The 25,562-nt window shown below is 37.6% G+C and overlaps 2 protein-coding genes across 10 annotated transcripts in view; both read right to left on the bottom strand.

Annotated features, from left to right (window-relative positions):
* Window positions 1-228: 228 nt before the first annotated feature.
* On the bottom strand, window positions 229-10,459 carry phf8 (PHD finger protein 8). Its single transcript, XM_014469642.2, has 22 exons — window positions 10,163-10,459; window positions 9,300-9,571; window positions 9,054-9,139; window positions 8,185-8,311; window positions 7,900-8,060; window positions 7,436-7,577; window positions 7,170-7,356; window positions 6,912-7,074; window positions 6,578-6,665; window positions 5,031-5,137; window positions 4,852-4,943; window positions 4,452-4,541; window positions 4,080-4,361; window positions 3,910-3,992; window positions 3,651-3,820; window positions 3,478-3,563; window positions 2,448-2,569; window positions 1,674-2,005; window positions 1,474-1,569; window positions 1,281-1,390; window positions 824-1,184; window positions 229-721 (listed from the first exon to the last, which is right to left on the bottom strand). Exons 2-22 carry the CDS (start codon window positions 9,395-9,397, stop codon window positions 633-635), a joined length of 3,072 nt encoding a protein of 1,023 aa, XP_014325128.2. The 5' UTR covers window positions 9,398-9,571; window positions 10,163-10,459; the 3' UTR covers window positions 229-632.
* A 1,722-nt stretch (window positions 10,460-12,181) lies between these two features.
* The window catches only part of wnk3 (WNK lysine deficient protein kinase 3), a 41,336-nt gene continuing 27,955 nt past the window's right edge, over window positions 12,182-25,562 (bottom strand). For 4 of the 9 annotated variants that reach the window (XM_023341988.1, XM_023342044.1, XM_023341998.1 and 1 more), the window contains 14 exons: window positions 24,694-24,737; window positions 24,343-24,478; window positions 24,106-24,222; window positions 23,915-24,016; window positions 23,782-23,827; window positions 23,537-23,692; window positions 21,502-23,447; window positions 21,091-21,337; window positions 18,222-18,307; window positions 17,813-18,150; window positions 17,473-17,708; window positions 17,313-17,384; window positions 16,814-16,971; window positions 12,182-16,358 (listed from right to left, as the gene is read on the bottom strand). In XM_023341988.1, the coding sequence (XP_023197756.1) occupies window positions 15,819-16,358; window positions 16,814-16,971; window positions 17,313-17,384; window positions 17,473-17,708; window positions 17,813-18,150; window positions 18,222-18,307; window positions 21,091-21,337; window positions 21,502-23,447; window positions 23,537-23,692; window positions 23,782-23,827; window positions 23,915-24,016; window positions 24,106-24,222; window positions 24,343-24,478; window positions 24,694-24,737 (4,224 nt within the window). In that variant the 3' untranslated portion in view covers window positions 12,182-15,818. Of the gene's footprint in view, window positions 16,359-16,813; window positions 16,972-17,312; window positions 17,385-17,472; window positions 17,709-17,812; window positions 18,151-18,221; window positions 18,308-18,472; window positions 21,338-21,501; window positions 23,448-23,536; window positions 23,693-23,781; window positions 23,828-23,914; window positions 24,017-24,105; window positions 24,223-24,342; window positions 24,479-24,693; window positions 24,738-25,562 lie in introns of those variants that run through there. The other 5 variants (XM_023342015.1, XM_023342010.1, XM_023342037.1 and 2 more) reach the window with 5 other exon arrangements.

The raw sequence follows: 25,562 nt of genomic DNA, 5'->3' as shown, positions 1-25,562 counted from the left end.
GTTGTCATAGAATGGGGGTTGGCGAGAACTTTTGAGATGATGTTAAGAGCTTCAAAATTATAATATGTATCATTGTGGGACTGTTTCAATAGAGGGTTTTGTATGTTTTACAGAGTGAAAAAAATGGAATTGCTTATAAATAAAACTGAGATAGAACAGCTAAATACAACTCTAAAACCACAAACTGTTTAAATGTCCTCGCTTGAATGAACTTTCCCTTTTATAAATCTTGCCTAGATACAACTTGTAAATATAACCAACAAGAAAACAACTTCCTTTTGGAAAATTTATGAAAAATCCGTGTAAACTTGCCTTTAAATTATTAGAAAAAAATTCCTATTGTCCGTATCAAATATGTGGCCATAAAAATAATCTACCACATAAAGAGTGCTTCCAGCAAATTACAGTGATTTCACTTCAAATCAGACGTGCCTCTGGAAATACCTTGACGCAGATATAGGTAAGTGGAGTCAGGCAGAAAATTGGTGATGGGCAAGATATGACGACAGTTGATAAGAAGTGGAAACAGTTAAGAGTACAAAATATAGATAACTATCTCGAGTTCCTTCAGACCAACTTCAGCGGTCTCATCTTCTTTCTTAATGTCATCAGCCACAAACAACAAGCATCTCTCACAAGAGAAGTTTTCCGTTGCGGTGAATCTTTAGGATTTTTCCAAGTCTCTGTTTTGCAGTTGCAAGACCTTTCTTTGGTCGTTTACCTGCAGAAATGCAAAAAGAAGAATAAACAAATAAATATATAAATAAAGCTAAGATATAAGAAGTGAAAACATTGCAGTAAATGTGGTCATATTTGTGCCTACCTTGACCGATCCCTGTTATTCCTTGACTGGCTAACCCTGCAGGAGATAAACCAGCATGGGAGCTGCTGTTCTGAGGTGACATGGAAGGTCGTCGCGAAGAGAGGAACACACCGGGGGCCATGGCCCCACTGCCCCTCGGGCCCCCAGGGCCAAAAGGTCCTGGCCCTGCTGTGTATTCATGGTCTAACAGACTGGCAGAGAAATAATCCATCCTCCTGTCTGGGCTGGCATCTGCTGCTGACTCTGGAGCAGGTGTTGGGGAGGCGGGGGTGGGCTCAGCCTGCGCTGGGGGAGGACTGGCAACGGGAGCAGGAGGACGCTGCTTTTTAGTGTACTTCCTTTTAGCAGGTTTCTGCTGCTCCTGAATCACAACCAGAAGGAAACACGACTCTTTATCTTGTCAATACTCTCCAATATGGCACATTTGTGAACGTGACATCTTTCTTTAACAACTCACTTGTTGTGCCAACTTGGCAGCAGCTGCTGCAAGACCAGTTTCTACAGAAGCGACTCTAGCCCCTTCCCTGGCTGGTCGTTCTTGTTTAGGAAGTGTGGGCATCACCCTTGCTGTAAGTAAAAGCAACTCATCAGACATTTTCTAGCTCAGAAAAAAATCTGACTGGCATCCCGGCCATTTTAAAAGGAGATACCTTTAGGGCTCCAGGGTGTGTCATCCCAGTTTTTTTTCCTTTTCATCTTCGTCTTGTTAATATGATCTTCCTCGTCAGACTCCAAAGAAGGGTAAACTTAAAGAGAATTAACATGTCTTAACTTTGACTAAATGCAGAACACTTTCATGCTTTGATCAGAGTATAAATGAGCAGCGGAGACAACGCATTATGGTGCTCACCATAATCTGAATCCTTAAAACAAGTTCCCAGGGTTTCTTGCTCATCTGGACTGTCTTCGTCACTGATGTGACGGGCCGGCCTTTTGATTGTCCTTTTACCAGGCCGCTGAATCACTGCTTTTTTCTCAGGATTTGCAGTCTTCTTGATCCCCCCTGTCACCCACACAGTTCTCCCGCCCTTTTCCTTGACGGCTGCTAATCCCTCCGTCAAGCCTCCAGAGATTGATAAGGGAGAGGAAGAGGAAGAAGAGGAGGACGAGGAAGGAGGGTTGGCCATGGAGAGCATGCCCTGGATGGCGTCCCGGGTGCTGGGCGAGGCTGGTGCTTCCTCGCTAAACAGAAAGCAGAAAAAAACATCATCAATAACAAGTGGAGCTCCATAATTAAAAACAAAGTATACTAAAGTATATTAAGTGAAATATTATCTGATATTGTTGCATATTTGTATTAAAAACCCTTTTAATAAGCAATATTCTAATAACTATTCATCTGATACTTACATTTCCTAAAGTAGAATATAAAAAACCCACCTCCCGAACAGAGACAGGAGAAATTCTAAGTAATTTCTGAACTATGATCAAAAAAGTATAAAATAAAATTTCACTTGCTTTTCTTAGCAAAAATGTTACTCTTTAACAAAGACAACCTTACAAATTTTTAGACTGTAAAAAGAATTCTAAAGCTGTCTAAAAATAAAAAAGGTTATCCAGATTCTAGCTGAAAATGTCCATGACACCATTTTTAATAAACCAATCAAAGATCAAGTCAACAAACCTGAGAGCTGCAGAGTCTAATCCTGCCACCTGCTTGCTGGCCTTCAACAAGTCAAGGATGCCCCCTGCACCACCTTTCACCCCGTGAGCTGCCAGCGTCTCTTCATCGGTTGTGTAGTCCTCCTGAATGAAAACACGCAATGAGAAAACTGCCATTAATAAAAAAATCTTTAAAAAAAAACACTTTAACAGCAAAATGCAATACTGTCAGTGTAAGCAGAAATTTAGGTAAAAATTATTTTATTTCTTTTAAAATTTAAACTTCCCTTTCAGATCAATAAATTATTTTTGAATTAAAAACACACTATTCAAACCATCACATCGGTGAAAAGATCAATTATTTTGTCTAACAATTAGGCAATAAAATTTAGCTCAAAGAGGAGAAAATAGTAAACTTATGATAAACCACTGAGACCAGCTAATTAATTACAATTAATTAATTACAATGAATCTGTTTTAGGTTTTCTTCAAAATGTAACAACTCTAAACCAAACAATTTCTATAATAAAATCTAAACAGATGTAATGCAAAAAAAAAAAAAAAAAATTAAAAAGATGGGAATAAAAATCTATGCATCTTCTATCTTTTTAATGAGATGGTGGAGAAATTCAACCATTTTTTTCCCCAAATGTATGAAGCATAAAAGTAAGAGCTCCATCTCTCTCCAGACCTCAATGTGCATTACTGACAGGAAAAATGTATGCTTTTATTTAGCTAACATCAAAATAAAATTCAGCTGTATGAAAATATTTCCCATTGCAAAAGCATGAAGAATCAAATATTATAGATAGCATTATTGTAACTGTATTAGTCAGTTACAATAATGTTATATTACTTCATTAACAGAAGGAATAACTGTTGATTTTCTGCACAACTTTGTACATATTTGGCGTCATGTTTGTGTAATTGCTGTGATAGTGTGATTTTTTTTAACTCAACGTTATGATATAAAAATTTCTGTTTGGTCCATCACAATGGGTGCATCCGTAAAAAAAAAAAAAAAAAAATTAAAAATCCCCTAAAAATCTCACCTCGATGTCAAAGTCTACCTCTCCTGGCTCCCTGATGCGATTAGGGTCAGAACAAGGTTTGGCTCTGGGCAGTTTCCTTGGTAAACCTGAATGGATGTTTCTGCTCTGTTAGTCTATATTTCTTTGAAACCACAAAACTGAATTGTTTGGTTTGCTTTCAAGCAAATACTTGCCACTTAGTTTCTTTTTCTTGTTTGGTCCAGCAGGCTTGCGTCGAGGAGGAGGAGTCTCATCAATCTGCAACTCATCCTCAGACTCCAGGTCAGAAAGACTGGAGCCCTCTGTGGCTAGGTGTTTGTAGCTCGCAGCACTTCCTGCACCATTACTGCTGCCATCTTTCTTACTAAGTAATTCAAGAAATAACAGGCATTAAAAAAAATTTAATTCAAGGTACAAAATCTTTAACACTTAAAGGAAAGTATTAACGCTCACCCTTGGATTTTGCCATTTGTCAAGACAAGTTTAAGTTTGTTTTTATTCACCTTCCCTTCAAACTCCTCCAATGGCAGCTCCAGCTGCGACAAAAAGAAATCAGAAACAACAGGAAAACCTTTAGAAATGTTAACATAAGAGCTACAACAAATAGGAGAAAAAGTACACACCTTGTTCTTGTGCTTGGATTTGCCAGGTTGAAATTTCTTTAGGGTATGTTTGGCATGGATCTCAATGAGCTCGAGTTCTCCTGCTTCTGCCTTAAGGAGCCCTTTCTGACTTTTCTTTTTGGTTCCTGTTGGTCCAAACACTCCCAGAACCTCCTTAGGCTTGGGCCCTTTCTTTTTTCCAGGGGGGCGTCCGGAGTTCTGGGCAGCATTCAGCGGGGTTTTGGAGAGTGGAGCACCAGGAAACTGAGGTCCTGTGCGACCAATGTTTTGCTGAAATATATCCTGATGAAATAAAGGTCAGTTTATCACTAAACATAAAAAGGTATGTGAATAATATTTTCAAATACAAATATAGAATTAAAAAAAAATTACCTCAACCAGACGGATCTCCTTTGCAAGGTCTTTTATCAATGTCTGAGTGTTGATGGTTTCTGGTATCTCCATTTCATGCTCAGCTAAGGCCTGAGTGCAGAATATCATCGTCAGTAATCTTATACAATATTTGATCAGATGATTTCACTTCAATTTAAAGATAAAATATGAACAAGCATCTACAAAAAAGTTTGAACTAATGACTTTCAGAACTAAACACAAAAAAAACCAAACTTCTCATTTGTACACTAAACAAGATAAATGAATAAGTTTAAAGAAAGTTTCAAACTAATTTAGGTCTATACTTACTTAAAGACATTAAACGAACATTGGTATTACTATTGATATTCTTATCTTCTAACTTTAGGAATCTAACCAAAAACTATGAGTATAATTCTACCTCTTTGCGAGTCCAGGTGCGGAAAGCATTGTTAAGGGCCTTAGCTCCATGAACAAGATAGCTGGCAGGGTGTCTGCGATTTTCTCGCAATCCTGTTGGAAGACAGAAAAAGTTACACCACTAGAGAAATTGAAATAAAAAAAACTTAAAGTGACTAAATACATATTGAAACTTCTCACCTCTAAAGATGTCAAGAAGGTGCTTCCCAACATACCAACACACAGTCTCAAAGTTGGGGAATTTGAACAAGTCGGCTGTGCTCAGTCTCTTCTCTATTTCGTATGCCCTAAAATGACCGAAAGCATAAGTTGGACATCAGTGGTTTGATCAGATGATTTCACTTCATCTGATCTGACAATTATCTCTGTGTAGATAATTAGCTGGTCTTGTTAAAATGTTTCCAACATGTCTTATGTACTGGCACAGCAAAAAAGATAAAATTCAGTTTGCTGTGAAGTTGGCTGAAGCTGTAGGCTTGACTTGGTTGATAATTAAACTGTTGCTTGCAACTAGAGTTCAGCAGGGGGGAAAAAAAACAGGACAACTTCCTCATTCGACCTTCTTTCCATTTAAAACTCCTAAACACTGAATCAGGTACTGTCTCAAGTAGGCACCAACAGGTTCAGGTTGTTAAACAAATTCTGAAGCTTAAATCCAACTAATACAGCAATTTATTTAGCCTGTCTTGTACATGTTGATGTCTGCGAAGCTTCAGGAATTAAAGTTCAGTAATTATTGTGTTGTTGCTACCAACTGAAAAACAGTTAAATCCAGATTTTCACACAAATAACTTAACAATAAAAGTATTTTCTGGTATAAAAAGGCAGCTAAAACTATTCCTGGTTAAGGTCAGTTAGAATTACTAAAATTACTTATGTTCACTAAAAGTCAGTAATACTCAAGATTTTTGCACTTTCTTTCAAGTCTGACATTTAAATTAATTTTCTTAGAATTCAGCAGAATGCCATTTTAAGCTGTAGAGCTTGAGTTAAATGTTTTGAATCTCCTTCCACAAACTTTTTGGCTCACTCCTCCTGACAGAACTGTGCCAGGTTTGTAGGTCTTGGTTAGACTGAATTAAAGAAAGTTCTAAAAAATATAACTTTTTATCTGAGACATAAGTTCCAAAACAAAAGTCCCAATTGTCTTGGTTGATTCAGTGTAGAAAAATACTCAAAATGCATTATGCTTCACTACTTAATTTATTTAACTTTTAATAGTTAGAAAGTCATAATCATAATTGTTTTAAAACTCAAAATTAGGGCTGTTGCAATAAGCAATAAATCAGTGTAAATTAAAACAAACTCAGTAATTTCCATTTGCATAATTTTTTATTTTACTTTTTTCTATCAAAATCTGGATGACAGAATGCTTCAGTCTGGTGCCTTAGTCTCAACCAGTCCTTTTATTGAAGGAAAATTTTGCTACACAGTCTTTATAATTATGATAGTTTTATTTGTTGTTTCTCTTTATTTATTTTGGATTTTTAAAATGTCTTCCAGTTCCAGTTTTAAATGTTCATTAGGATTGATAATTGAGAATGAATGTGTCCTTGCATATTTATGCAATTATATTACTTGAAATGGACTCAAAACAATATTATCATTTATTGTAAAAACGTCTGGGACAATTTATTGTCCAGCAAATTTATCATTGTGACAGGTCTATACAAAATACTTTAATCAAAAATTAATATACAGTACTGAAGAGTTATTGGAAAACTGACCGAAGCTGCATGTCAATGTTGAGACTGTGCAAAAAGTTTCCACCAAAGGCCAAGCAGTCCACAGGAGTCAGCACAGCATGAATCCATCCTGCAAAATAGATGCTATTAATGTTTACTGATCTAAACTTAGCCCACATTAAGTCACGTAGGTTTATAAATTGGCTGCTTATCATTTTAGCTATATACAGGATACTGTATACAGGATATAGGATACTGACACAGTTAAGTACAGAAGTGGTTCTCAGCAGACATAAGTCACATTAAATATAGAATATTTGCCTGCAATGCAAAATCCCTTTTCTGATACGTAACAAAAACAAGCATCCATTAATACCTGTAGGGATGAACAGTGTGTTTCCTTGCTTGACAGAACACTTGTAACACATGTCAACCTGATCCCCAAAGAACATCTCATTCTGGTTGGATGAGGAACTCCAGCGCTCAAAAAGTGCAAGGTTGGCTGGGGTGGGAGAAATTAGGTAGAAGATTTTCTCACCCTGAGTGAAAATGGAAAGAATGTTTGTTTCATTATAAACATGTCACACAAAAAGAGGCTAAACTTCCCAAAACACATAAAAAAATGTCATCTCACCCTCAGGACATGGTACCATACTGAAGTGCCACCAAAGTCAATGTGAAAGTCTGTGTAGCTGTCCTTTACTCCCATCAGGCAGTACTTCTGCACATTTGGCCGTTCAAAAACAGACTCTTCAGGCCAGAGGTTCTCCACCCATGAAAGTTTTCTCACAATCTTGGGAGTCTCCACCAAATTTGAGAGCCTATATCAATTTCCAAACATATCAATTAAAGGATAGCTAATAAAACCAGGTATTCTAATTTGCCATTTCTTGCTGGTACCTAGTTTCAGAGAACTCCAGGCTGATCACATTGAGTACTTTGTCCCTATTGGTGCTGTTGTAGTATTCAACAAAGTCTCCCAGTCGCATCTTCAGGTCGCATTGACGAGACACATCAATAACATCGATCTCTTTATCTGCACCTTCAATTTAACAGATTTTAGAGCATTTAGAACAAATAACCGAAGGCAACACTACAGAAGGACAAAAACATGATTTCTCTGACCAACTACTGTTCTGACCATTACTGACTGCTTTTAAAAATATTTCAAAAATATGTTAACTGGTAAAAACTGCATTTTCATCATACTCCTTGAACCTCCATCATGATTGCATACTCAATATTACAACAATGTCTGACTCATTTGAAGCAAAAAGAAAAGAGCAGATGGGTGAGTTTTGTATGTAAAAAATCTGAAGAGGTTTAAGAATGTAGTGCTGTGCCTAAATTTAGCAAAAATGTACCAATGTAGTGCTCCACGTCCGAGACACTGAACGAGGACGGAGGAAGGGTCATGCCTAGGCCATCTCGCCTCAACACCATGACTGGGACGCTGAAAGAATGCTCTTCCAGAAAGTCAACCGTCAGCTGAGCCCCAGATGGTTTCAGCAAGATTTCATCAGCACTGCAAACACAGCGAAGTGCAGGAAAACTGAATATTTCAACAGTTCACTTCACAATGATACTTCATAAGTAAAGGCGTAAATGAATAAATAAATGAATAAATAAATACCAGACAAAGATCTTACTTTGGGAACGTTCTGCTACGAAGCTCCCTGACAAACTGTGGGCTCCCCGTCTTTACAGGCTTACTGGGATCTCTTGCTACACCTGTATTTCCATCTGTTTGCTTATTGCCACCACGCCGTTTGCGCACTAAAAAAATAAAGTAGCAACAATGATTATTCAGTGTTCAACGTCAAGTAAGATTAACTGAATCTCAGAGATGTGTGTTTTTAACATAAGGAATGGGCTGATATGATAATCTCTAAATACAGGATGACATGATTTGATGGGATGTCCACAAGAAAGTTGGAGAAAGGAAGAAAAGGTGCATTACAGTTCATGTCTTTTACGATATTATTAACAGCAACATATTTCCATAGGTAATACTGCTTACTCCAGACTCCCCACAGTGGCTTGGAACAATTATATTTAGTGAAACAAATTTGCAGTTGTATTTGCGACATTTCACCTTTTGATTCTTTCCTATGACTGAAGAATTTTTGGTTTGCATTTGTTTTATTGCCTGTATGTTTTTGCTTCCATTTTCTGCGATTGCAGCATTTTTCGACCGCCTTTATTTTATTTTTGGGGCGTTTGTGAGTTTTGGAGTGTGCACCATACATGTGTTTGCATCTCGATTAGCTGTTTGCTGCGTTTCTGCACCTGTCAACCACTCACTGTATGGTACACCTAGATACCCATACAGGTATATCAAATGTCAATTGAAAAATTGACACGTAAAATTGTGGCAACTTGATAGCAAGTTAGATAAATACACATACACATGCAGTCCAGCTCTTTTCTAGGCACATTTCCTGCTCCGGTTATATACAGTATATATATATATTTTTTTTTTACAATTACCTCCAACAAAAGAATGAAAGAAACTTACTGACAGAAGGTCCATGGGTGACCTGACAATTAGGGCAGTGATATTGGTCAATCTCAGCTGCCTTGTCCTCTTCCACACCAACACAGCTGGTCAGGAAACAAGAACAGAAACAAAGTCGAATGGCTAAATGAACTGAGTTCAATTATTCTTCTTTTAGACACGACTCAATGTAGAAAACGCATCATGAAACAACACATTTTGAATATTAAAACTTGTGGATTAACATCACCAACAAAAAACCCTTACCTTCCATGAAACCAGTCTTGACAGATGTCGCATTCAATCATGAAGCGCGTCACATCATAGGGCAGGCGACATAAGCAATACACTGGCACTGACGCCATATCAAGTCTGTGTTTGCAAAATGCTTTTTAATAAAAAAAATATGTATATTATGCAAACAGTAGAAGCTATTTGATAAAAATGATGGTTGCGACGGGAAAGAACTCTAGTTGTGTCACTTCATTTCCAGACCTCTGTTACCGACAGTCATGTTTAGCCGGGAATGACCTAAAAAGCTGTTAAAACAAAAATAAGCAAGAAAAAAAGAATTGTCAGTAGCCGCTCATAATATGTGCAAAACTACAGAATTATGCAAGCTGGTTTCTGAGAAGGGTAAAATAGTCATTCCAGTTAGGAAATAATGTGCAATGGTTTAGCTAGCTTAACAACTACTCATGTTTTCCTTTTTTCACAATCGGATAGCAATAAGTTGCGGATATGTTACAGTATAAAACTACTCTAAAATGTAATTACAATGAACAGAATCGCTGCCACTTATGTTGCTTCCTGAATTTAACATGAATCACTTTGCTTCTGGTAAGACACGATACCGACAAAAAAAAATAAACAAACTTGGTGGCAGTATGGGTAGCTAACTGTTTGTAAACACAGTCCAGTGCAATGACTTGAGAAGCGAATATGCTAACGCTAGTCCAATCAGAAAACGGTTTAGCAGAAATATTTATAAAAGTCTACACATAAAAAATCAGTTTGTTTTATTTTAACTGTTAATTGCAAAACACACGTTAAAGCTAATACGACTATCGAGCTTGCTCTTTTCAAGCCTCGTCCACTGGCTAAGCTACCTCTAAGCGCTGGGGACTCACCAACTAGCAGGTCTGCGGCAGGGCCACGCACTGGAAAGCGGCCGTAATCTCTACGCAACTCCGGAGCTGGCTGCGGCCTTATTATGCGACGTCAATTATTCACACTTTTCTGCGATACATTTTTGTTTAACAACTGTGCAAAGCGCAAAAATATAGGTAAGGTTCGGAAGTTAGCACTAGACAAAGAATTTAGAAGCTGAAGTGCCCAAAAGGTTAAAAATAATAAAAAAAATTAAAGCGCCTTTAACTGCCTCAACGCCATTTCAAAGCGGATAACGTCAAACCGTTGTTCGTCGTTGTCCGCGGATGGTGGAACAATAAAGTTGTGAACACTACAACGATTTTGATTTTGGCAGAAAAACTAAACTAAATAAACCGTTACCACGGTAACAAAATGATGATATGTGATTAATTTAATTGACTTCAGTATTTTGTATTATTTAGACTTATTTGTATAATTAATAAGATTAAATAATGACTACTGATTCCTATTGAAAATGTGAATTGATTTATTTAACTACACAGTTACAAACTTTTTAGAGGTCGAAAATAACAAGCTGGATCGATTAATTTAAAATGTAATTTTTTCCAAGAATTTATTAGCAGATTCGAGCAATCATTATCAGCTTCAGTTGAGATTATTTATTTTTTAACAAATAAAACAAAAAATGTAAAAAGATGTTTATCCCTGACCTTTACAAAAATTCCACTGGGGATGGGGTGTTATGTTATGTATGTGGGGTGTTAAGTTAGATTTATTGGGATGATAATGAGGGATGATCAAATGTATTTACAAATACTGCTCTTAAAAAAGAAACCCAAAAAATCAACAAGGAACAACATACTCATTAATGCATAATCCACTTCAAGATACCACGGACTTACAAAAAGTAGTGCAACTTTATTGTTGTGAGGAAAAAAAATACAAAAAGTAACAAAGTAACAATCCCAACAATAATTTTAGCTTTGGGGAACTGTAAGATTATGATACATAGTTTATTATTGCCCCAATAAAGAAACAAACAAATCAGAATAATGATAAAAGGTACAATAATGATAAAAGGTCCCTACAGTCAATCTTAGCTCATTTGGCACTTAGAAAGTTACATGACCTTGCAAAAATATAGGCTTTTTCATGTTTTGTAAAATTCCAACCACAAAGATGACTGGATAAGATTTATTGTAATATACCAACACAATGTAGTGTATAATTGTTATGTCAACAAGACATGGTTTTGGAAATTTCAGTTGGACAGCTAGACTTGGTAAATTTGATCAGTGCTCTGAGAGATGTCCAAATATCTGTTCTAAACTTAATTCTGCTTTATACTGTTTCACAATTTTGTCTGTGACCTGTTTGGTCTTTTTGATGCTGTTTGGCCACTAGTGCTTTAGAAAAGCTCAGAGGCCTTCACAACACAGCTGGATTTATATTTTAGATTCAATTGCACACATATGGCCTCTATTCCTAAAGTCTGGTAAGTTTAATTTAATTTATGGATATCAGATTAAAAGGGATTCAGTGCAAATGCCTGCAACATTTTTCATTTTTTTACTTGGGGAAATAAAACATTAAAACCACATTCTCTTTTCCCTCCACTTCAGTCACTTTGCATTGGTATTTCAAATACAATTCTAAGAAAATACGAAGTTTGTGGTCTAAACATAAAAATTGTGTTAAAGTCCTACGTATCAGGTAAAGTACAGTAGTCTGAAGCTGAAATTTAATTGATGTCCCCAAAATATGTAATTGAACATTTCTGTCTGTGTTCCAATATTTTCACAGTTTCTGTTAAAATGTCCAAAACTTCCTTCTGTTTTGATAAATGAAAAGAGCTCAGGTTTGAAAACAATCTTCAAACCTTCATCATTGATCCTAAGCTTAAACTGACACTGCACTGTAAAGGGGCATAAATGTCTTTGCATGGCCTTAATGGCAAGAGTGTGGGTTAGAATGGCGTACTGTGAATCCACAAGTACCTCTCTTTGAAATAAAAACATGAGGGAACAAAAGGTTTTGTAATATTTATTTTGATTAGTTACAAAACATAAATAAAATCAACAATCAAATTAGTTACAATTTACAGAGGCTTAATCATCAGCAACATACTTTCTGGTATTTCTCTAGATTTACCAGAAAGTATATTGGTATTTTCCCACCAATATACTTTTATCAGTCATTCTTAGCCATGTTGTTTTGGGACTCCAAAGATTGTTGTTGCATTACTTAGTGTATTTTAATCTACCTGGAACAATAGGAAAGCTGGTGTCAATTATTTTAGTACAATTCAAAGCTTTCAACAGTGAAGTAAAATGTCAGAAATTGCCAATTTCTTCTACAAATATAAGAAAAAACCCTCATCATGCCTGACAAGGTGTTATATACCAAGTTAAGGAGGCCCCATGAAAACAGGGATGCTTTCTAATTTTTATTAACTTTGAGTTTATAATGATGAGCATAGATTTTTTACAGTTTGTACAATCCTGTTCCAAAATACAAAAATAATCTGCATCTTTTAGATAACAATTTGGTTACACTCATAAAGACAAAGTAGGCTTCATCGTCATGACCCAAAAAATGTTGTTAGACACGTTAGTATCAGACATCACAGCACAGTATCTCACCTTGACTAGCAGTGCACTACATCTTTGTAAAAATGTAGGAATTCTCAAAAAGCTAAAAATACAAGAAACCTTTGAATTTATACTCTACAGCATGTAGTTTCTCAACCACACCCTTTAGTATGAACAACTACTCTGTAAACCATTTGTTATTTATATCTGATTGACTTTGTGCAATCTCATGTCTTCCAAACCTTACAATCTCTCTTTAACCAATAAAACTGAATTCTGCTTTGACTACAGAGTGAGCTAATAAACACATAGCCATAATTTTTAAAACATTCCTATGTATAAATGTATTATTAAATCAACAAACTGGCAATACATCAAATGCTGATTGCGATTGTTGTACACTTGAAATGGGTTTTAAAAAATAGGGTCCTGCAGGTTTAATTTGTTTAAGCTCCACATTTTCACTTCTGATCAACTCGAAGATTAGGATAAAAAACCAAACAGTTCATGGCTAAAATGATCAATGGCAAACAAAATACAGTGCCTTCAAAAACTAATCATACTCCCTCACATTTTCTCACATTACAACCACAAAATTCAGTGAAGTATACATGTACTTTCTGTGATAAGAGTGTGTAGCTGTGAAGTGGAAGGAAAATAATGCTTTTATAATATTTTTAAAATAAAAAACCTGAAGTGTGGCATGAATTTGCATAGAGCCCATTTTACTCTATCCCCCTTAAATAAATTCCAGTGCAATTTATTAGGTCACATTTGACTTACTGTCAGGTGTGACCTAATTAAAATCCACCTGTGTGTAACTTAATCTCAGTATAAATCCACTTATTCTCTGAAAGTCTCAGAGGTGTGCTTGAGGACATTATTGAACAAACAGCTTCATGAAGACCAAGAATAACAGCAGACAGGACAGAGATGAAATGGTGGAGTCGTTTAAAAAACAGGGTTAGGTTATAAAATATCCCAAATAGTTCACCATTAGTCATGCACTTCACTAATGTGTATATTAAGGGAAAGAGGCAAGATTGGTAAACTGTTGAAAGCAAGAACGAGCGTAAAACTGAACTTGTATTTAAAATGTGTGATAAATTTATAACACTCTGACACTCTGATCACGGAATGCCCAATATGAAAATGGTGGCAACAAGCTGTAAGAAAGCTTTTCATCAGCATTGAAAGGAAAGCTGGTCAGAGTTGATGAGAAAATTAAAAGGCGTTAAATATGGAAGCCGCCATTCTTGAGAATCACGTGCATGTTCACCTTCACAACAATCCGAAACATACAACCAGAGCTAAAACAGTTTAGATCAGACAATGTTTGTATTAGAATGGCCTAAACCTAAATACAACTGAGCATCTGACAATACCTGCAAACCGATGTCAACAAAAACTTTTCATCACATCAGACTGAGCTTCAGCTATTTTGAGAATAAAATAGGCAAAAAGTTTAGTCTCTAGATATGCAAAGCCTTGCTGGAAAACTTGTTCCTACAAAGTATTAATTTAAGTGGATTAATTCATGTGAATGCTCCACTATTTTGTAGAAAAAATGTTTAAAAAACAAACTTCCTTCCACTTCACAATTATACACTCCTTTTTAAATAATAAAAAAATCTAAATAAAATGCAGTGAAGTTTGTGGTTGTTTGTGTGTAAAATCGTCAAAGGGCATTAGCACTTTTATGTGGCATTGCAATAACTCAATGTGTGAAGTATTCTCAACCATATTTAACATCAAACTTACAACCATTAAGACCTAATAGCTTTTATTACTTTCTGTCGTCTGAGGAGGCAAGCCTAGAACACAGGCAGAGTAAACATTTCCACACAGTGAGTGAGCACAGTGACATCTGAGAAGCTGCTTTCAATGAAAGAAAAAGATGCAATTCATTTTACAGATTAATGTGACTCTCACCATTTGCTCTCTTTTAAACAGACAGTCATGCACCCACGACAACACGGTTATCAAAAGTAACATTGAAATAACTAATTCAGCATGGTTTCCCTAGTTTGTATGACCTTGACCTTTTCTTTTTTTTCTCCCTCTTTCTCTTTAGCACAACCCCCGCTTAACTTGATATGGAGAAATCAGATTGTATCTAGGACACCATGTTTACCTTTTTAGGCTCCAAACTACACAGAGATTGTGGGTGTACTGCAAGTGGAAGCAGCTTCCACTCAGGTAAAATGAGACATATCATGAGGTCTTGCAGAATTGAGTGGAAAGTATCCAGGTGTTTACTGAGCACGATTTCAATGAATCAATGTATAATTTTAAACTTGTATTATTACAAAGACAAATGACAAGCCGTAGAAAACACAACACTACATGTGTGAGATGAGAGTAGGCGCACAGGTCGACCAAGCTTAATTATGTAATTTTCTGTTTAATTTATCTTCATTATGTATTGTGCTGCAAACCTAGTTTAAAAAAAACATTAAAATGTATGTATTGATCTGGCAATAATCACTGTATCTACAAAAAAGTTGTATGCTTTTTCAGACAAATTGATTAATACAATACATGCTGATCAACTCAGATGACCATTACTAATTGCACTTTTAAACGTGATAGTTCTTTCACTGTAAGCGTTGGCTGACTGAGCCAAAAATAATGCCACAGTAAAATTATTTGTCCTCACTGTCTCGGCTTTCAGACGCTCCAGGTCCGGCGGAGTTGGTTTGCAGGTAAAAAGATTTTTTTTCCATCCAAGGACATCATCATGTGATATGTTCTCAAATATTCAACAAATACTGCAGCCACACTCCTAAATGCACCCACCCATACATTAAAGACGTTTACACATCAACATCCAATCATCTGTAACCCCAGCAGCTGAATTTTATATTAATCTGTTATTTTTTTTTCTTTCACAGGAACCTCCTTTCCTCATAAGGAGAGGAGGCTAAGAACCATGCTGAAATACATATATTCACTTCACTCACAGGTTACCCACACATATACCACTTAATTATCACTCCAAAATGAATGTGATTTATGTTTCAAATCACTGGGGTATCGCCATCTCTTGGAGCTTCACATTTATTTCTCAAATCTCTTGGTTTTATTTTTGTCCCAAAGGAAGAGTAGAGGTTGGGGTTGTTGGGTGAATTTTGGCACTGGAAGGTAGAGCAGCAGTTGAGCAAGATGAAGAACAGGTAGACGAGGGGGAGGAACAGGAGCAAAATACACCCCCAATAGCTGCGGTGCTGTCAGTGGGTACGGTGGGTCCACCTCCATGCAGCAGCGACGTGGCCGTGGACACTGGGATTTGGATTTGGGAAGGCAGCAGCGGTTGGCTTTGAGGTGTTGGTTGGGGCAGCAAGATGGTGGGTTGCACCTGTGACTGTATGGAGGTTTGCATCCGAGGTTGTGGCATTTGCTGGCACATAGGAGACTGCTGATAGGTCATCTGCTGAAGGGGGGGAGGCTGATGGAGGTGTAAACTCTGATGCATCTGCGGTACTTGACCCATGTGTGATTGTGGGGCTGGAGGAACCGGAGAGGCCAGGGTGGTCAGGGTTCCTCCACCTGCGTAAGGAGAGGAGGCTAAAGGTGCCTGGGGGTTCAGTTGGGCTGCTGGAAACCAACCTGGTCGGCCCACCTGTAATTATTATATCAATGAATAATAAGACAAATTCTTATTATTTTTGCTTTAAGTTGTCAAAAGTACCTATATCCATTTATGTATTACACATTTTGCCACACTGCATTTTTGCAATAAACCAACAGAAGGTAGAAAATCATAAAAGTTGATTGGAGCAAAAGGTGTGTCAACAGAGTATTCTGAAAACTATGTAATGGTTTCCTTACACATTAGACTTGTGTATTACATTGTATTAACTTATTAAAAAACACCCCAATAAAATATACCAAAGTTTGTTCTGACAATGTGACAAAATGTGAGAAAGTCCAGACATTATACTTCTGTCGCTACTTTAAACAGATAACAAATAACTTAATTTTCTAAAACAAAATCATGCTCCATATTGATCAAAACTATTCACATAATAATATGAAGCAAAACCTATCTATGTATTTTATTGTGTTTAGTCATACCTCTGCAGACTGGCTCCAGCCTCCCTGTACCTGCTGAATCTGTTTGATTTGATTCAGAGATGGCTTGATTGGAGCAGGACCTACTGCCTCCTTTGTCCAATTGTCAACAAGTTTGTGCAGTTCATCAGTGAATGTGCTTTTCCTTGATGGGCTGTGATCTGTGGAAAGATGAGATGATTAATGACATCTTCTACCTACATGTTGGGTTGCTTTACATTTCTACAGTATGTATTTTTTAGGTTTCATGCATGGATTACATGAAAGGACAAACTGAGTGATGGATGAATGAATAATGAGTGATGAATGGATGGATAAACAAACCGATTTTTGATGGAGTATTGAAAAGCGGTAGAGAGGTACTGCACATCTTTTAAACAGGGAAAATAAATACACTCTAGAACACCACAAATGATTAAGGCTTATTTCTTTTATCCATTAACAATCAAATCAGATTTTTTCCCCAGACTCATTAGTAAGAATCACTAAAATTTGAACCGACCTTTTCTATCAGGCACTACAGAGAGGAGTCTACCCTGTTTGCCACCCAAAAAACTACTTGACTGCTGAATCCCTGGAAGAGACATAGGAGAAGTTAGACACATTCAGACAACAATATACTTTTAAAAACATGGGGAAAATGTGCCTCGCAGTCGCCTGACCAGAGTATGGAACTCCATTGTTGTCCATGTGAGAGTGGGGTCGGGAGCGAAGCTTAGCTTTGGCCATCCGGGACCTGCGTGGAGAAACGACAGGCAGAGCAGCAGGAAGAGGAGGAGTTCGGCACAGAGAGGCAGGTAAACTTTGTCTTTGGTCTTTGAGAGAACGAAGCTGTCTGTAGAGCTCTTGAAGTTCTCTGTTCTGCTGGGCTTGAAGGGAAACAACCTCTCTGATGTGCCTACAAAAAAAGATGATATTAAGACAAAAACATGTTAATCTATTTGACACTGAGTAAAAATAAAAATAAAATAAAAATTAACAGGTTGATCTGTTATTGTTTACTTTTCTCTTAGCATCTGAAGTTCTCTTCTAAGCCCTTCATCTTCTAGCTCACTCTCATCATCATCATCACTGCTGCCAAGTGGAGAGTGGCTGTGCCCAAAACCACGAGAAGGATGGCCCTTCAATGGGGTCATCTTGCAGTCTTCTTTGTCCCATTCTTTTGCCTGAGTTTTCCTCCTATCGCGTCCCAAATCAGGAGACACTGGTGAGCTGTCAGTTTGTCTGTCTTCTTTCTTTGTCACGGTCCGCATTACAGAGAAACGTCCCACTTTCCTATGAGTGCTACTCTGACCTGAAGGCAGATCCTTTGGAGGGGAGCTGTGGGGGACTGGATTCACCTAATGACCAAAAGAGATATTAGTTCAAACTAAAAAACGTAAAAGCTAAAGTCAGGATGTATGACTCCTACCTGAAATCGACCTTTGCACAGCTCAGGTGAGCTTAATGGTGTCTCCTTCTTGTCATCGTCAAGTGCCTCACTGCACAAATATCCCTCTGATAAAATAAATGAGGAAAACAAAAAAGGACAGGCAGACGCAAAGATAAGGACACAGAATCACAGAAGTGATGAATACAACAAATCAATGTAATAAAAATAATAATAAAGACACAAACACACACAGATGAGAAACATGAACAAAGTTGAGTTATCAACTTGCCAACATTGTAGATTTTCATCTTGTAATGTCAGTATGTGTTGTGTATCATATTTAAGAAGCTATGAACATTAACCTGAAAAACAAAATGCAGCTTTTGTAGACAATTAAGAAAACTGTTGCTAATGTGAAATACTGTGTACCCAACAAGCCCTCAGTTTCATATCTGTTCTCTCTTTATAATCACAAAAAGTGTAACATCACATTTAAGGACTGGGCTCAGATAAAAAGTGCCTTGCAAAAGTATTCCGACTTTTTCAGATTCTGTCACATTACAAAAACAAACTTCCATCTATTTTATTGGCATTTACTGTGATAAATGAACACAAATAAGTGAATAAAATTGTAAAATTGAAGTAATATGACAAGTTTTTAAAAAAACTTTTTACAAATGAATATAAAAAATGTATACCAGCCTTGCACATTTAGAGACAAAAATGTTCCTGCCAATTTGATTAGCTGTTCCCACCAACTCTGATAGGGTCTGTCAACAGAAACCTTCCCACAGAATGATTCTGTGGGAATCCATTTTTTAAACAATGGGTTTCTTCTTCTTGTGTTAGTCAATTCCAATGAAATACACAGACGACTGTAAAAAAGTATTAATACTTTTGCCAGGCCCTGTATAATAAATGTGTTGGGTACTTAAGTTAGCATTACAGCAAAGTGTAGACACGGATAACCATCACAATATTTAAATTATACATTAAAAGAGTTACAAACACAAACAAGCAAAAAAAATTAATTAAAATAAAGCAAACAAAATGCTGAAGTTTGTTACAAGTGTTACTTACAGATAACGGTCCATTATTAGTCACTGGTGTGGAACATAACAAAGGTGCTCATGCATGTGCTCTTGTAGGAGAGGTTCTAAGCTACTACTAAACAAGTAACATATAAAAACATAAACATGCAAGATGGATGGAGAATGTTAACAAAATGATGGAGCTTTGATATATGGAAACCCTACCATTACAATCCCTGCAGTAACTGTGAGGCCTACACATTCTATGTATAACCCTGTTTCCATAAGTAGATACTGTGTAAAATGTAAATTAAAACAAAATGCACAACTCTTAAAATCAGGAAGCCCTGTATTTTATCCTATTATTGTTTTTTTAAATGATAAAAAAACAATAAAAAGCTGATTCTGAAAAATATCAGTGTTTACATTTACTTGCTCCACTGTTCTAGGTCCTGGTTTCTTCATCTCAGAACGATATTAATTTAGTGTAGGATAGGTCTGGATGCTGGCAGGTCAGTTTAGCATCACGTTGTCTGTACTAAACAGCTAAGCTAATGTAATTAGTCTATAGATTGCTAAGATATGTATTGCTTAAATTAAGCTACTGAAACATTTGTATATCTCAGTTGTTCTGGAGCTCATTTTAGATTTTCTAGTATTGCTTGCATTATATTGCAGTTCCGATAGGGGATCGTAACCATGATTAGTTTCAAACCATTTCCTGCATAAAAAGTTCACTTTGGTTTACATGAAGCTTTAACTATGCAAGACACTGAAGTTGAGGCAATCACTAAAATCTGGATACTTGTCTTCGATACACATTAATAGTCTTTCACTACTTAAAGTAATCAGTAAGATGTAATGTAATTCGGAATGGAATTTTTCAAATTCCATAAAACTTTCAGCAAACTGCATATGTATAGCATATATATAAGATTATTTTATGCAAGATTGAAATATGTCATGGTATTAATGGATATAATATTGCAATAGTTGCATCCTAAATTATAGTCTCACTTGTCTCATAAAGGAAGTGCACATTGATTCTAAATAAAAGCTTATCACATATTAAGTGACTTGCAAAAGTAGTCAGGTTGTTTGACTGGAATTTTGCCTTTCACCCCTCATATCTGAGTGGTGAAAGGAAAAGCATGTAAAGGTTTTTTACAATTCATTACAAAAACTAAAAGTATTGTGTAATTTTGCTTTAGGTCCCTAAGTTGATATTTAAGATTCTATTAAGTGTGGAAGTCTTTTGGAGGATATTTCCACCAGCTTTCCCAACTTTTCTGAGTAAGGTAAGCTTAGCTGCTTCGTATCTTATCTGTGTAATGACGTGATGCGCTGTCTGTTCTGAGTCAGAAGGTGAGGTGGATGCTGGTAGTGCCCGGGGACTTGGGGCAATGAAGCAGAGTGTCATATGAAAAGACACGTCCTGGGAACAAGTCACAGCTGGGCTTAGCTCCAGAGCTCATCTGGACTTGGAGAGCATCAGATGTCTGATGTCAACCTCCTCCTAAAACTGTGCCACCCATCTCTACACTCCACTGTTCTTTCCTCAAAGTGCCTCGTGCAAAAAGAAAGATTTTTAAGAAAATGAAATATAGAGTGAAAAAATCGTAACATAGAAAGTGCAAACAATAATGTATGCAGTGATGTCAACACTGAAATTACATGGGAACTATATACAAAAGAAGGGAATTGACAAATTTACCTTTACACATAAACATACGTTACCATAAATTTTTATTAATTCTTTAAGGTTAAGAATTTTTATTTGCTAAGTTAAAATTAGTACTAGACGTTAGATCTAGTTCCATGCTCCAACACCCCATTCTCCCTTTGTCGTGCTCTCTCGCTCCCTAAAAGGACGCTACCTTGTGGGACACTGGGCTTCTTGAACAAGCTGGCGGAGTGGCGCAGTTTGCATGCCCAGTTTTTGAATTTTCGAGTCCAGGATTTCTTGCTAACCGGATTTCTGATACTAGGACATGTCAGGTTTAGGCCAAAATATCCACCTCCTGCATTGTGCTGCTGCTGTCCATGCTGGAGGGAGATCGATTGCTGACTGAAAGGCCATGATGAATCTCCGACGGCACTGGTGTCAGAGTGTGGGTGTACAGCCTAGAACAGTTAGGACAATTAAGACTGGCAGCATGAATGGGAGACATAAAAAATGGAGAGATACTTAAACATCTACAAGTAATCGCAGACATTTAAAGAGGAGTTACATTTACACTGTGAATTATAAACAGCTAATTCAAATATTATTTTTGGTATTTACTTACAGGTACAGTTGGTTCTCCTGATACAAGTAAGTGCTGGGATCCAGCAGTACCATCCTTACTGGGAGCACAGAAAGAAATGGGCTTGGTGGATGAGGCAGAAGCAGAGGGGACAGAGGGGATGGGTTGCTGCTCTACAGGTTCAGACAGAACAAGGTTTCCAACTTCTGACAAAGCTTCATATTCCCCTCTACCTCTCTCTGGATCAGGAGAGGTAGAAGAGGAACGGGGAGTGGTGGAGGAGGTAGTTGAGGATGGGGTATGGGGGGAGGTGTCTGAGGAAGTGGCTGGTGGGTGAAAAGACAAACGTTGGAGTGCCTGGGGCTCAGACAATTCATCGCCTCCAGCTGACATAGAGGCAGCTGATGTAGAAATAGAGGCAGCTCCAGGCAGCGTTCCCCCGCTGCTGTACTCCTGATACAATAAGTTCCTCAGCTTTTCATCCAAAGTCTTAATACGGTTATCAACAAATTCAATTTTTGGGGGACCTTCACTGTCTGACTCAGCCACGGAGGACGGCTGACCAGGGGATGGTGTCATTGTTAGGGAAAGGCTGGGTAGGTGGGGTTCAGCCGAGGCGAGATGGAGTGGAGGCAGAGAGGAATCAGATGAAGGGTGAAGCGGGCCAGAAAAGCTGCCTGTGTCCTCCGTGATGCTCGTCTCTCCTGTAGAGCCCTCTGATTCAGACATCTGTAAAGAGGACTGCTTCTGACTTGCAAACTGCAGCTGCTTCTGAGACGAATCTGTGGTTTTAGTCCTATCGTATTGTTGCTCAGAGTGTTGAAGCAGTGCTTGTGGTTGCACAGGCTCTGCAGGCATTTGACTCGGTTGTGAAATCTGATGTTGTGGTAAAGGGGTAACATTTAGCTGTGCCTGCTGTTGGAGAAACTGTTGACTTATGGATGTCGGCAACATTTGACCTTGAGCTGCTACACCTACAAAGAGTTGGTGCTGTTGTTGCTGCAGCTGAGGCTGCAACATTTGCTTTTGCTGCATCATCTGTTGCAAGACTACCTGTTGATGCTGTGGCTCCTGCTGCTGGGAGACTATAAGAGACTGAGGTGTCAGAACTTGCTGTGGTAGCTGCTGAATCAGAGAGTCCTGAATCATTTGTCCAGCATATTGAAATGGTTGCTGTTGTGGTGGCTGGGATTGCTGTAGGGGCAATGGTTGCAGAATCTGTAGTGACTGTGCAGATGGTTGAAGCAACTCCCTTTGAATTGACTGAGGTAACACCAATGTCTCAGGAAGTTGTTGAACAGCTGTATGCCTTTGCAGCAGTTGTGGTTCCTGCAGCAGTGGCTGCTCTTGCTGCAGCAAACTTTGATCTGGGTTTTCATGGCATTCCGATAGCTGTTGTTTTGGTGTTAACTGCTGTATCTGTTGTTCAAACTGCAGTGTTAACAGCTGTGGTTGTGTTGCTGCTTGTTGCTGTGAGGCAGGCTGCACTTGTAGCTGTGATTGCAGTGGCACTGTGGTGGCCATTTGGGAAAATGTCTGCTGTTCCTCAATGGGAACATGTTGACTTACTGCAGCCACAGGAGTGGAATGAAAAGAGGTTGAAGACTTTTCAACTGCTGATAGCCTTGATGCATCTTCTATACTCTGACCTAGAATGGAGCAAACACTGGTGACTGCAGGGGTAAGGTTACTGGAAACTATGGTGTTGGTTGGGGGAGACATGAGAGTAGGAGTGGCGTTCAAGGTGGGGACATTAGCAGGGGTTGGGTTTGCTGTAGTTGAAAGACAACTGGGAATCTGGTCAACTGAAGGGGCAATGACCAGAGCAGAGGCGTGTCCAGAGATGGTTTCAAAGGCCATAGTGTCAGCTACAGAGGCTGAGCCAGGGACAGGAACAGCAGAGGCTGGAGATGAGGCAGAGGAGAGGGTGTTGTGGGGGGAAGAAACCTTTTGAGTAAAGGATTCAAAAGTCTGGGATGCATATTGTTCTAAAGTAAGTGGAAAACATACAGTTAGTTTTTGTTATTCTCTCAGTCGTATTAATAAGCCACAACATTAACACCTAATTTGGTCTCACCTTCATCCTTTTGAGGAGACTGTGGGATTTTTGTCTCAACAGTTGGTGGTGGTGTGACTGCACCCTGGCTAGACAGGGAGTCTCTGTGACGAATGGTCTGGTTGATAAAGAAGCGCCAGCGTCCCACTGGTGATGACTGGGGGACCGACTCCACTACTAAACCATAAGGATAGCGTATTAGTCGTAAAAATTATAATTTTTTTCTCTTATTTTGTCAATTAGGAAGTAAATCCCTCCACACTTACCAGAGGTGGAGGGAGTGCTCACTTGTAACTGGTCAGTTGATCCAGTCTGGTAAAGAAAACAGAGTCAAATTTGTCATCATTCATTCAACAGGCAAACAGCAGTGGCCAAATTGTTGGTTCTACATAAACATACCTGTGTATGGGTCTGAAGAATTTCTTGGGCTTTTTTCACAATTGATCTAAGCTCCTCCACAAATTTCTCTTTCGCTAAATCTAGGACAAAGTCTTCCTCTACCTAAAATATACAACCAGACAGCAGTTATGAAACTGTGTAAATGAAGTTAAATATGAGTATTTACATTATCAAAACATTAGAAGCTTTACCATGTAATCTGCAATATCTTCAGGTGCATCTCCTTCAATATCAAATTTGAATGTCACCATTTTGTTACTATGAGTCTCTAACTGACACTCTACCAAATTGTCTCCCTTCCCAGACACCTGTGAATGTTATAGAAGACAATAATATGCCAGTTAATCAAGAACTTTATTCTCTTATAGATGTTTTTGTTTTATTGTCACACTTTATTGTTTCCGATCGACAAGGTTTTGGTCTTTCACCTGGAGCATGCTCAGTTGAAATTGATGTGAACCTTTCTCAGGTTTCTGAGAGGAAGCCTTTTTCTGAGATTTTGACTTCTCAGATTTTCCATTTCCCAAATTGTGCTGAATGTCTTCTCCATTTACTGAAGCAGACCTGTGGTTGACAGATGGGATGTTAAATATCAAAGAATGAAAGATCTTTAAAATTTTCACATACATGTAAGACAAAGATAAGCCAGATCAGTAGTTGAAAAATAATAAATATTAAAATGTCAACGCTGATTATAGTATTTTGAGAAATTAAGCATTAAAAGGCCTGCTTTTTGCACATATGTTTAGCTGAAAAATTTATTTTATGAGAAAACATACCCTGTCGAAGAGTGACATTCTGCGCTTGCCAGGTATGGCCCATCCTGCAGAGTATTCATAGATACACAATGCATAAAAAAACAATACACACACAAATATCACCATACACCATATTATTACCATAGAAGTTGAAAATCAAGCAATATTTGGAGTATGAGTAATATGATATTGAATTCAACCCTCCTCAAACGTTTGGAAACCTCTGAAGTGTAAAAACATAGCTTCAAATAAATAAAAAGATGTTGTTCCCACCAACTTAAAGCTGCACAAAGTTAGTCTGAAAGTTAAGGATGACACCACTAGCGTACTGGACTAAAAAAAAAAACCTTCACACAAAACTAGCCATCATTACTACAAAGCAATTAATTTAAAAAAAGCCAAAAAAAGTTTCTTTAATGACACCTTACATGAGCTTTGTTCTAATGCCAGAAAAAAAAATCCCAAGAGAAAATCCAATTTATGATGCTGTAAACAATGAAACCTGAGATCAGGATACTGGGCTACAGTTGTGCCATGGAGCAAATAACTTTTTAAAAGCTAGTTTTAGACAACTTTAAAGGGCTAGGCTTAAAACCAGGTGAAAATAATAGCAGAAACCTAACATCTTTCCATAGACGCTCTCACAAACAGATTTCACTAAAACATATCGAAGGAATAATATTAAGACTAGTATATTCATGTCAAGTATCCTGCAACAAAATACGTCCCCATACAGCATCCCCATAATAGTGTAATAATAAGTCTGACCTGCACCATGAAATGCTACACTTTGTTTTCCAGGAATCAAAATATGTTAGTATAAATTGAAGAGGTAAAATCAATGACTGTTTTAAATACTGCAGTAAGTAAGAAGCTTTAATCATTTGATA

The sequence above is a fragment of the Xiphophorus maculatus genome, chromosome 1 (assembly GCF_002775205.1).
Source record: "Xiphophorus maculatus strain JP 163 A chromosome 1, X_maculatus-5.0-male, whole genome shotgun sequence".
NCBI classification, from domain to species: domain Eukaryota; kingdom Metazoa; phylum Chordata; class Actinopteri; order Cyprinodontiformes; family Poeciliidae; genus Xiphophorus; species Xiphophorus maculatus.
The sequence above is the reverse complement of the archived record's forward strand: the minus strand, read 5'-3'. Positions and strand labels throughout refer to the sequence as shown.

Excerpts from the sequence above, each read along its gene's own strand:
- phf8 (XM_014469642.2), bottom strand. The coding sequence starts at position 9,397 with ATGGCGTCAGTGCCAGTGTATTGCTTATGTCGCCTGCCCTATGATGTG. Across the intron at positions 3,564-3,650 it reads CAAGAAAAAGAAACTAAGTG|GTTTACCAAGGAAACTGCCC; the intron begins GCAAGTATTTGC and ends ACATCCATTCAG. Across the intron at positions 1,185-1,280 it reads CTGCCAAGTTGGCACAACAA|GAGCAGCAGAAACCTGCTAA; the intron begins GTGAGTTGTTAA and ends GTTGTGATTCAG.